Genomic DNA, 13,221 nt, shown 5'->3' on the forward strand with positions numbered 1-13,221 from the left:
TGTAGAATGGCTGTCATTAAAAAGACATTCACCATGGGATATTATCTGCTTATCGATGGTATTTTCTGTGCTTAGGGCAACATACAGCGGCAAACGATCTCTACTGGAATAGCGTGAATGCTGATGTTTTAATGGTGCATGCGGTAGAAAAGCAGAGTGTCAATATAAATGTGTTAACAGATAATAGCACTATTATCCCGTATCTCATCATAGCTCAATTAACCAAGCCAAATCTCTCCTCTGCATATGCCTTTGTTTAACATAAATATCACTCCGGTAGCTGTGCTGAAATGAACAATGGTGACAGTGCCTTGACGCCGAGCTCTAAGAAGCTACCAGATATTTTTCTTTCCTGCTGCCTTTCCACTTTCAGTTGCATTGAGACGTGGGTGGACACAAGTCTTGCCTGGCAAACTTTCAAGAAATAAGAAGGTTAAATAAATAATGACCCTGGCATCAAAGCAAGCAAAGGCCACAGTATAAAGCTGTAGGTTGATCCATTTGCTACGGCTTATCCGTGTATGGCAGCTTTTAACTGGCATTGGGAAGGAAATACAGGCCCCGGAGAATGAGAGGTGGAAAGAAGATTGACTACACGAGGTTTATAGTGCTTTTTTTTTTTAAATTTGCATGCAGTGTTGAAAAGAGCTACAATAAAGAAGAGCAAAAATGACCTGATTCATGCTGAAGAGGGAGAGGACCATTTCACAGACATTTGCTCCGTTGGTGAGTACTGGCCCTGCATTCTCTGGCGGTGTTAAGAACTCGGGCAAAGTGCTTTCATGTCACACTCCTCTGAGCTATTCCTTTGTTTCAACAGACTGCACTTAACTACACTTAACATGGACATTTCAGCATCGAGTCCTTAACCAGTGTGCAAGGGAGTGGGAGAGGAGCCAGGGACTCTCCTCCACCCTTTTGCAGTCCTGCTTGAGAGCCAGATGCAATCCCAGTCCTTGCCCTTACATAGCCCTTGGAGGAGTCATTCCTGCATCAGGCACAATGACTCTGGGATTCCTTCTTGGGGAATGCTCCTCCGTGCATACACCACCCGCTGCGTCAGGCTGGGCCTTAAGGTGCTCTCTAGCCTCATCTGTTGTGGGGAGGGGAGGGAATTGACAAAAATCCAAGCCCATAAATGAACAGTGTTCCCAGTTGGACACATGGCTGACTTATTTAGAGAATGGCTTGTATTCTGGATGGTCACAGGGAAACTCTGGACTGACGTCTCTGCTAGCTCTATAACCTTTGCCCTAGCAATGTCTCTTGTTGCAGATCTCCACATTGCTAAGCCAGATGTGGACATGGAGGGCTGCAGACAGATGACCACTCCATGCTCATATACATAAATGAGGTGCAGTGTGCGCCATTATATACCTGTCCTAGAGCCTTTCCATGACCACAGGATCTTCCAATACGTAAAGCAGGAATGCGATAGGGTCCAGAAACTCTACTTGCTTTCCTGAAAACAGGAATTAATTCTCTGCTTAGACCTCACACAGATGGACAGGGTGGAGTGATGAGACAGGGCTGGAGGACTGTAAACTCAGGCAACTCTCTGCTGCTTGAGCACCAGCAATGGGGAAGGCCTTTGAGATGGTAAATTTCCACCTCCAGTGGTGGCCAGGCTGGACTATAGCCCCAAGCTGGGAACATGTCCTGATTATTTTCTGGTAAATCATTTTGCACTCTTCCCTCTAACCGTCCTGAATGAACCCCCTAGGAAGAAACTTTGTTGAGTGTGTCTTGATTTTAGTTTGCTGCTAAAGCAGCAGCTGCTCTCAGCCAGCTTCCAATGCATTACCATGCTATCATAGACATTAAGGAGCAGCAGATCATGAGCTTTTCATGATGCCCATTGAAAATGGAACCATAAGTAGTACGTGTCCATGTGGAGGTACAAATGTGAATGCACCGTGCACACTCACTTCCACTCTTTGAAAATTTGGCGCTTAACGGTCTGAGGGCTTGTCAACATGGCAAGTGGCTGCGTGGCAAACCAGAGTGTGATTCTAGAGCACCCTAGCTTGCCCCACAGTAATGTCCCAGGTGGTCGCTGCTATAGTGCAGTGAAAGTCTCGAAGTGCGACTTGGCATACAACTAATTGAAAGTATAGTGAGCCAAGCTGCACTCTGGGACTTTGACTCTGCTGTCGCGTAGTCCACATGGGATGCTACTGCACAACAAGCTGGTGTGCTGTAGAATCACACCATGGCTGGCTGTGCTGTTACTGGCTATGTAGACAGGCCCTAAGACAGTCAAAGGTTTTGGTTTTCTTAAACGAGCAGCAGATCATTCCAGGTGAGTGCTGTACATTGATGTGACTCTGTAACCCACCATTCATTCCCAGGAATCCACCCATATTAGCCACAAAGCAGTTGAACTGCTCAACCTGCTAAAACTAGTAGGAAAGTTTTGCTGCTGTGTGTGTGTGTTTTGGAGTGAGGTGGAGTTGCTGTGTGCATGGCAGGAGGTCCACACTGCTACAGCATTCAGTTATTGTCACGAGGACATATAGGGAGCTTTTAATCCATTTCTAAGTCCTCTCGGGCTCCAGGAACGTGTGCCACGTGAGCAATTCTCTGCATCTAGCACCTCACACAGCAGATCTGATGGAAGCAGCACCCCTTGCACTCATGGATAATCTGATGCTGAACTGAGACCCATCTATTGAGTGTATGGTCAGGAAGATATCTGCACTGCCCCTTTTTCTGTATGACTGGTTCCCCCAATTATGAAGTGTGTGTTTGGTAAACCATGGCACACAGTGGAGAAGAAGAAACAAATACAGCAGAGAAAACTAAAAGTGCTGCAGGCTGTGGAAGAGATATTTTACCCTCCTGAAATGCATGAAACTCTGCATATCATAAACAATCAAAACATACTGGGGTTTATGGACAAAGTGAGGATTTAATGCAGGTTTTTTCTAATGTTTTCCTTATGCTATAGTAACATATCTCTCTGATGTGACTTAAAGGCCCTAGAAGAACGAACCATCTAATTACAAAGTGTGATGTAAATGTGCTGACCAGTGCAATAGTTGCACTGATGAGCCTCTTGCCAGCTGTTACCTGCACAAGTTGCTTTGTAATTCAATTAAAAGTGCCTCCTGGAACCTTGTAGTCACATTGGAAAGCTGTATAACAATAAATATCTGTCACAGTTTGCTTTCTGAAAGAATAGTTTAATCCACACTTTCATTTTCTCCCTTCTCTTTGAGTTCTTCCTGTGCTGATAAAACCATAATGGTAGATCCTGGCTGCCTTGTGATAGGAACATTAGGTGCTGGAATGGAAACATTAGCACTGGAATATCCAGCCAGTTCAGCACTCCGAGTGCCTAATGTCTGGTGTGGTTTTCCAAGGAAAGGACAAAATTCTGCTCAGAGGCACATGGCAAATGAGTATTCTCTTACTGGGTCCAAATACCACTCTGATTTACACCAGGGTGGGTTCACGTCAGAGAAGTTAATCCAGCTTCAGACCAGTTGAACTGAATGCAGAATTTAGTTACCTTGGAACGGTGTCCATATGAAGAGTGGTAGGGATGTAAGCAGAGTGGAATAGCCGTGTGCAGATCTCCTGGGCAGCTTTGACACCAGAGCTCTGCCGTAGGTTCCTGAGAGGTCTGTATTTACAGAATAACATCAGCTTTCTTCTTGGTCTCTGGTTAATTCTGTTGCCTTGAAGGGCAGTATAAACAATGAGAAATTCTTCTGCACAGAAGGAAATGTTATAAGACTAATAGCGCTAATAGCACATCAGGCGTTTCTAGAGTGCCCGTCCCTGTAGGGTGGACACTTTAATATCGAGCTCCTTTCTTCTTTCAAGTGTCTATTTTTAAACATCTGACTCTTAATCGGGATTTCAGACAAGATGTGAAATGCAGCCATGAGAGGCAGAGCAAATGTGAGTCAGCCCACCTGCCCAAGAGCACTGGGGTCAAATCCTGCTCTGGGCTGTGCGGGCGTATGAGGTGAAAGAGGGATGTAGGGAGCCTTTTCCCTCAGCGTGAGCACCAGGGCAGGATCTGTGCCACGCAAGGTATTGGCAGGAGACACTGGGTAGGACTTCCCAGCTTCAAGGGGATTCAGTCTGCCAGGCTAGGGAGTGGCTCTGAGGCTCTGCCCCATCCAGCTAGCCAGCACCTGGGCTGCTGTGAGCAGAAGGCAGTAGCTGAGGTTGCATCTTCTCCTTTCTGAAGGAGTGATAAAGGGTGCTCAGCATGACTTCCCTGCACCCTGGCCAGTGCAGTGCTGGGGGGCAGGCCAGCACTGGATTGCAGAGGGAGAGTTAGCACTCCATGCTGTGACTCACACTGTAGAGCCAGAGGGTCCCTGCAGCCAGCTCCACAACACTCAGGGTGGCTTGCAGGGGAGAGGGGGTTAGACTCGTGTCACAGATAACCGAGTAAGTGCTGTGCTGCCCATAGCTTTAACCTGGCCGGTCAGAGCTCAGGATTTGAGATTAGCTAGGGTTTTTGAAGCTATTTACAGGGGCTGGGTGCCTAATTCACTTTGAAAGGCAGTGGGAGCCAAGCATCTGACACCATTAGGCTCTTTTCAGATCCTAGTGTTAATCCATTGGAATGGTCTGGGCAAATCAGTGTCTCTTGCAGCTCATTGTAAATGTGGCCACATTTGTGCTTAGCTGCATTTCCAGAGAAGAGGGAGGTTCTTTGGTTTGGATCCTCAAAGGTATTTGGGCACCTAACTCTCAGTCATTTCTGTTAGGCATCTACATACTTTTGAGGATCTGGGCCCTTTGTGGTTGTGATTTCAAGTTTCTCCCTCCCCCATTATCTTCCTGATTTTAGTTGATGATAATCCCTTGTGTCCTCCAATGCCCAGGGTCTCCGTTTGCCCGGGCCAGTCTGAAGAGCGGAAAGAATGAGAGCTCCTCGTATTTCCGGAGGAAAGAGAAGATGTTCCGGTTCTTCATCCGGCGCATGGTGAAGGCGCAAAGCTTCTACTGGATCGTCCTGTGTGTTGTCACCCTGAACACTCTGTGCGTCGCCATGGTGCATTATGACCAGCCGGAGGGGCTCACCACTGCTTTGTGTAAGTGTCAGGGATCAGAGCCAAGTTCCATCCGGTCCTCCCTCTCCTGAGTGCTCTGAGCACCAGCCCCACGTTGCCATTAACACCTGCAGCCTCGAGGTCTTTTTGTAACATCTTATGCCCCATCCAGGAGTTTCACAAATAAATTACTAAGTGGCTCCAAGAAAGTGGACAATGTGCTTTGACTTGTAATGGTCAGCCACAAACTTAGTGAACATCGCAGGAGGATTTTTGGGGGCTTGTGGATTGGGAAAAAACATTTACTTGGGTCCCTCGCAGCAGTGTTATAAGTTTCTCGAGCTGTCTTCACCTGTGGCTGTCCAGAGAACCTCACAATTCAACCCCCACCCAGGAGATGTATAGCTTGTTCTCAGATTTTCCCTATGTTCAATACACTAGGCCATTTTTTTATAGTAAAACATATGAAGATAATATAGACCCTGAAGCCCACTTGATATCAACTTGTGCAGTGGACAGTTCCACTCAATAGAAACATTATTTCCTGCACCAAAACATTTTACACTAATTCAGTCCAATTGTGCCAATTAATAGCAAACTCTCTCAGAACATGCACTTGTACAGAAAGGGGCTTTCCATGAGAGCACTTGCCTGAATAAGCCAGGTGTGGCCAATGAGGAGAAATGTTACAGTACCCTCCAGCGAATCACACTGTGCAAATATGTCCCATACACATATAAGCAGTAACACAGGACAGGTGGGTGATGATATCATATGCCTGCTCACGTTAGATGTGTTTTAGCCCGATGCCTTTGGTCACCCATTAGTTTGGGCATCCAGTACTGTATAAAGGCCTTTTGAGTGTTGTTGCTTTTGTAAAGTGTGTAATGTTGTTTTATTTTGTAGTGAATAACCAATGAATCCTGCTCTCTGCAATTAGATCCTTTATACAGTTAAACTCTTCCTCAGCTGATTGCCTTCTTGCTTCTGCAATGCCCCCCCCCTTCTTTTTTTTTTTTTTTTTTTTTTTACAACAGTAGGAGCGGCCCTGCTCATCTAAAGGTTGTAAGATTTGACCCAAAACCTCCTGAGAAACTGCAGTTTGGATAAACTGAGAATTTAAGCATACAGTGACAATGAATTTCAAGCAACATCAATTTCTCCCTGAGAGGTTGGGGGAGGGTTGAGTTTATTATGAGGTGGAATAACAGAGCTGCTTTGTCTGTATGTATCTGACAATTCAAGTCAGAGGGCTAGACATTGAATAGAAGATGATGCGTTTTAAAACCTGGCACAGAGTCAAAGCAACTGCTGAGCAGAAGGTCAGTTGTAGGGCCCTCATTCTGGCCTCATAATGGTTTAAAGATCCAGTCTGTGAAGATATACCGGTGTAAAATGTTTATGAGGGAAATCATAGTCAGACCCATAAAGTTTAGTTCTGTGCCAGCAGCGCTCATGGATAGCATGGATGTGAAGGTGGTAATGGGATCTGAGACCTCAACAATTTAGAGAGTTGAACAGCATTTCCATATCCGGTATTTGAGTTCCCCCATGTGCTGTTCTGTCCCCATCCTAGCGTCCCTCTCTGCAGTGGGACATTGTGAAAATGGTGCCATATGTCAGACTGGTCAAATTGCATGATGCACTTTCCAAGATTTCCCTATGGCTTTGGAGCCCTTGTCCCCAATCCTGCTCCCACTGAAGTCCCCTGCAAAACTCTCATTGGGATCAGGCCCCAGATCTTCAGCTCTTAAGGTGACATTTTCAGAAGAGCTCAGTGTGCACGTGCAGATAAACGGCACACAGCAACCGCACACTTACTATCCTATTGGTGAGCATTAAAAGTTCCTTAGTACACCGCAGATTCACGCGGCCAGTCAATGTGCAGTATGCGGACATGCTGTAAATCTGTATCCCGGCTTGCTGTGCACTAGCTGCTCATTTAGACAAGCCCAGCATGCTGGGTGCTCATCTCGCTATATGTATCAAAATGGGAACGGCTGAATGCTGAGGACTTTTGAAAATTTGGCTTCCAGTTGTGCAGGCTGGCCCTTAGTGTGCTGCAGTTTCTTGTATTACTGTGGAGATCAGAGAAGCTGGAGGTGGACTGTTGGTACAGTTCGATCTGCTTCATGCTTCTGGGGCTCAGTCAGGCACGGTAATATGTACACTGACCCGGACTAACAGATCGTTTAAGCAGTTGCTTGATTTTAAGCATGAGTAGTCCCATTGGGTGAAATCCTGGGCCCATTAAAGTCCATGACAGAACTCCATTTGACTTCAGTGGGGCCTTACTTCACCCATTGAGTTTAATGGGGCTGCTTAAAGTTAAGCCTGTCCTTAAGTGCTTTGCTGGACTGGGCCAGAATGCTCAGCACCTTGAATGATCGAGCCCTCACGCCAATATGTGGATTATCGATTCGTGGCTCATGGGCAAATTTTTCCAAACCAGAAAAAAAAAATGAAATAAGATGTGTAAAACAGAATAACTTGGGAACTAAGTCTTCCTATCTTAAAATAATAATAAAAATAATTAACTTCTGAAGTCTTTCCTTTCCCACAGGCTGAAAGGGTGAAGCTACGGGTTACTGTGTCTTCAAAGAGCTCCTGCTAATATTTACTAAAATATTTAATAATACCAGGTAACTGAAAGCTATAATGAGGGTTGGGTGAAAGGGAGAAAAAAGTCCTTTCAACTCTTCTCCTTTCTCAGGATTTAGAGGGAAAATAGAGACAGACGACACAGGAAATCAGTCCTGTCTATTCATTTTCTGAATTGAACAGCAGAAATAATAGATTAGAGTAGCAGAGCAATTAGAAATCTGAGGTTTAGGTTTTCTTTTCAAATTGAGAGTAAATGGCTAGAAAAATGTTTTTAAGTCTTTCATTCTAACCAGAAGATTTTAGATTTCCAAGTTTGCTTTCTGGAACTGTAGAAATGCAGTGACATTTCTGAGGGAATGTTTGAACAGGAATGTGAGCTGAAATCCACTTTGTTTTGATATCCAAGCTCGCATTGAAGGAATGTTCATATTAACTGGAATTAAAGATGTAATTCCTGGTGGGGAGAAAAAAAAATTTAGGATAAAGGTGAGAAGTTAAGGGTCCAACTTATCTCAATGGGGGCAATATGGGGCACACCCCAACCCCACTGAAATGCACACTGTGCCATGACAGCAGTAACTGTTGAGTCTACCAGAAATGACCTCCTATTATAAGACAGAGGCCAAGTGATTAATGATTTTGGGTCACTTAGTTCTGGGTTCCTAACTTGAGACACCTCCAAGCGGCCTGATGTTCAGAAATTCCCCAACACCTGCTCTCTGAAAATCAGGTTCCTTTGCGGAGTCTGAAATTGAGCACCCAGAAATGGAAACACCCAAAATAACAAGATGCTTTTGAAAATCTTGACCGGGTGCTCTAATCTGTGCATTTTGGATGCTACCCAACTGGGAATCACAATTGACCCCTGTGATTGATTGATTTTCAGTAGGAACAACAGAGATATTCTTTTCTCAGTCACATCTGTTCCTTGACTTTAAATATTCAGTAACTTCCCAACCAGAGATGCTCTTTCTTCTTTCTGTCCTATATAGTTTTCTGTGGTTTACATGATCATTTCCTGTGACACCTTCGTTATACCATTTGCAGGCCAGAGATCTTGGTATAGTTTCTCATGCCCACAAATAAATCCCTGGGTGGTGCTAAGGAAACACCAGTGGAAATGGGCCACGTGCAATTAGAAACAGCAGCCTGACACATTCTTGGCATGGGACTGTAGAAATTAGATGTGGGTCCAAAGCCAAAATTCTAGATCTGAACACTCACAAACTTGGTGGCCGTTCAGATCTAGGTGTGAGCTTTGCACCTCTAGCCTCTCTCTAGTTAGAATATTATAAGCTATGTAGATTGATAGATGGGGATTGGTCCTGCTTTGAGCAGGGTGTAGGACTAGATGACCTCCTGAGATCCCTTCCAACCCTGATATTCTATGATTCTATGATTGATTCTATGATTGGTGACAATCAGAGAAAAGGAGCCTTGGACATGGAGAATGAACCTCAGCCATAGAAATTCTAAGAGCAAGTGTCATAGCTTGTAACTCCAGCCTCATTTCGTAGGCTGGAGAAGACGATATTTCAATTCAGATAAGGTACAGTGGTTAGATGAATCTGAACCTTGAGATGACATTCCAGCTGAGCTCAGATTCAACATTTTCTAAAGTTCAAATATGCCTTCTTAACTCCCTGTTCATAATTTTCATTTGCCTTTGAACCTCCTGTCTTTGGCTGAGACCAGTAGCAGAAATGCCACCATGCTGTGTGCAGTATTTCCAGCCTGTCATTTTCAGACCAAAGAGCTCCAGAAAAGCATCCAAGCCCTGAAATGATTAACAAATCCTGCTCTTCCTTTAAGATGGTTCAAAGCTTCAGAAATGGAGATAGAAACTTTTCCAAATGTTGGGGCTGATCAGATCTGGTATTTTTATTTAGGCCTGTCTCTACACTGAATCATAGGCACTCTGATTATCTAATGGTGAGTGAACCCTGGATGTAACAGGATTATATCGAAGAGTGACAGTGACACTGAATGAGATTCCACAAAACCAGGAGATTTGAAATATCTCATTGAAATACACAGCAAAATCCTTCACCATGATAGTGAGAGGTTTTAAAAACCGTTGTTAAGATTAATCCACGAGTGAGCCTCTCTGTAAAGGAGTAAAGGAGTGAGACTTGGAAGGCCTTATGTAGAACACGAGAAATGTAACCACTTCTAATTATACTGTTTCCTGGAGGGCACTTATAATTGAACTTGAAAGAAGTCTTGTGAACTGCAACGGACAGGAACCCGAGGAGTGAAGTCATGTCTGGGAGGGTCTGCAGCATCTTGAAACTCAACCAGGCACCCTCTAATTCAAGTATAGCTGTCCCTCTGGGAAACATTTAATTAAATTACAAATATGTTTTACTTAATGAATAGATGGTGAGAGCCTTTGGGTCTGCATTGATTTTTCCCCCACCCCTGTTCTTTTAACTTTTGTGTTATTGAAATGCTCTGATTAACTTTCTCTGCTTGATATTTCCCATTGTCTCCACTGCTTTGAAACAGGAGCTGTAGGAGCTTTAAGAAATTAATTGGAATTTTTGTTTAGTTTCACTTTTGTTTAGTAACATCTGTGTTCTGTGAATTCTTTGGACCCAGGTCCTTAGTGACTAGCAGCAGATATCCATATGGACCCAGGTCCTTAGTGAATAGCAGCAGATATCCACATGCCCCCAGAATCAATGGTCCACTGGAGAAACAGCCATTCCCTCTGGCATGCAACTGGATGACTGAGCAACAAAATGGCAGATGAAAGTCAGTGTTGATAAATGCAAAATAATGCATATTAGAAAACGTAATCTCAGCTTTCCATACAAAATGATGGGGTCTAACTTAGCTGTTGCCACTTAAGAATCAGGTCTTGGAGTCGCTGTGGCCAGTTCTCTGAAAACATGCGCTCAATGTGCAGTGTCAGTCAAAAAAGCTAAGAAAATGTTAGGAACTACTTGGAAAGGGATAGGTAATAAAATAGTAAATATCATAATGCCACTATATAAATCATGATATGACTGTACCTTGAAGGCTGTGTGCAGTTTTCATCAACCCATCTCAAAAAAGATATATTAGAAATGGGAAAGGTACAGAGAAGAGCAACAAAAATGATTAAGGGAATGGGACAGCTTCTATACGAGGAGAGATTAAAAAGACTAGGACTATGCAGCTTGGAAAAGAGATAACTAAGAACATAAGAATGGTCATACCGGGTCAGACCAAAGGTCCATCTAGCCCATTATCCTGTCTTCTGACAGTGGCCAATGCTGGGTGCCCCTGTGTAGCAGGGATATGTATTATCTGCAGTGAGGTGAACCCCTATATCCTTGATCAAATGATTTAGGTCCCTTCACAAAACCTCCTTCTAAAACATAAGAACATAAGAACAACCATACTGGGTCAGACCAAAGATCCATCTAAGCCCAGTATCCTCTCTTCCAACAGTGGCCAATGCCACGTGCCCCAGAGGGAATGAACAGAACAGGTAATCATCAAGTAATCCATTCCCTGTCGCTCATTCTCAGTTTCTGGCAAACAGAGGCTAGGGACACCATCCCTGCCCATCCTGGCTAATAATCATTGATGGACCTATCCTCCATGAATTTATCTAGTTCTTTTTTTGAACGCTGTTATAGTCTTGGCCTTCATAATATCCTCTGGCAAGGAGTTCCATAGGTTGACTGTGTGTTGTGTGAAAAAATACTTCCTTTTATTTTAAACCTGCTGCCTATTAATTTCATTTGGTGACCCCTAGTTCTTGTTCTTCTTACAAGAAGGAATAAATAACTCTTCCTTATTTACGTTCTCCACACCAGCCAAGCTGAAAAGTCCCACTCTTATTAATCTCTCCTCATACGGAAGCCATTCCATACCCCTAATCATTTTTGTTGAGCTTTTCTGAATCTTTTCCAATTCCAATATATATTTTTTGAGATGTGGGTGTACTATGGATTCATAGAGAGGTAATATGATATTTTCTATCATATTATCTGTCCCTTTCCTAATGGTTCCTAACATTCTCGTTGTTGTTTTGATTGCTGCTGCACATTGAGCCAGTGTTTTCAGAGAACCATCCATGATGACTCCAAGATCTTTCTTGAGTGGTAACAACTAATTTAGAACCCATCATTTTATTTGTATAGTTAGGATTATGTTTTACAATGTGCATTACTTTGCATTTATTAACATTGAGTTTCATTGGCCATTTTGTTGCCCAGTCACCCAGTTTTGAGAGATCCTTTCGTAGCTCTTTGCACTCTGCTGTGTACTTAACTATCTTGAGTAATTTTGTATCATCTGAAAACTTTGCCACCTCACTGTTTACCGCTTTTTCAGATCATTTATGAATATGTTGAATAGGACTGGGCCCAGAACAAGCCCCTGGGAGACACCACTATTTATCTCTCTCTGTTCTGAAAACTGATCATTTTTCCTACCCCTTGTTTCCTATGTTTTAACCAGTTACCAATCCATGAGAAGACCTTCTCTCTTATCTCACGACTGCTTACTTTGCTTAAGAACTTTTGGTGAGGGACCTTGTCAAAGGCTTTCTGAAAATCTAAGTACACTATATCCACTGGATCCACCTTGTCCACATGCTTGTTGACCCCTTCAAAGAATTCTAGTAGATTGGTGAGGCATGATTTCCCTTTACAAAAACCATGTTGAGCCTTCCCCAACAAATTAGGTTGTTGAAATTGTGTTGTGTCTGTAAATTTTGTTCTTTACTATAGTTTCAACCAGTTTGCCTGGTACTGAAGTCAGGCTTACAAGCCTATGATTGCCAGGATCACCTCTGGACCCCTTTTAAAAAATTGTCGTTGTATTAGCTATCCTCCAGTCATTTGGTATAGAAGCTGATTTAAATGATAGGTTACAGACCACAGTTAGTAGTTCTGCAATTTCACATTTGAGTTCCTTCAGAACTCTTGGGTGATACCATCTGGTCCTGATTACTTACTACTGTTTAGTTTATCAGTTTGTTCCAAAACCTCCTCTAATGACACCACAATCTAGGACAGTTCCTCAGATATGTCAGCTAAAAAGAATGGCTCAAGTTTGGGAATCTTCCTCACATCCTCTGCCGTGAAGACCAATACAAAGAATTAATTTAGTTTCTCTGCTATGGTCTTATCATCCTTGAGTGCTCATTTAGGACCTCAATAGGGGAAATATGATAGAGGTCTATATGATCGAGGTCCATAAAATCTATAAAATCATGATTGGTATGGAGAAAGTGAATAAGGAAGTGTTATTTACTCCTTCACATAACACAAGAATCAGGGGTCTCCCAATGAAATTAATAACAAACAAAAGGAAGTATTTCTTCACACAACGCACTGTCAAGCTGTGGAACTCATTGCCAGGGAATGTTGTGAAGGCCAAAAGTATAACTTGGTTCAAAAAAGAATGAGAGCCTAGCCTAGATGGTCAGCAATGCAACCCCATGCTGTGGGTGTCCCTAAGCCTCTGACTGTCAGATCCTGGGACCCGGTGGCAGGTGATGGATCACTTAATGATCGTACTGTTCTCTTCGTTCCTTTTGAAGCATCTGGCATTGGTCACTGTTGGAAGACAAGATACTGGGCTAACTGAATCATTGGTC

The 13,221-nt window shown here is 43.4% G+C and overlaps 1 protein-coding gene across 9 annotated transcripts in view; it reads left to right on the forward strand.

Annotated features, from left to right (window-relative positions):
• The window catches only part of CACNA1B (calcium voltage-gated channel subunit alpha1 B), a 521,426-nt gene that overhangs the window by 315,567 nt on the left and 192,638 nt on the right, over positions 1-13,221 (forward strand). For all 9 annotated transcript variants that reach the window (XM_075060705.1, XM_032765199.2, XM_075060699.1 and 6 more), the window contains 2 exons: positions 637-726; positions 4,851-5,060. In XM_075060705.1, coding sequence (XP_074916806.1) covers positions 637-726; positions 4,851-5,060 — 300 coding nt within the window. The remainder of the gene's footprint in view (positions 1-636; positions 727-4,850; positions 5,061-13,221) is intronic.

This window comes from Chelonoidis abingdonii, chromosome 24 (genome assembly GCF_003597395.2).
Source record: "Chelonoidis abingdonii isolate Lonesome George chromosome 24, CheloAbing_2.0, whole genome shotgun sequence".
NCBI classification, from domain to species: Eukaryota; Metazoa; Chordata; order Testudines; family Testudinidae; genus Chelonoidis; species Chelonoidis abingdonii.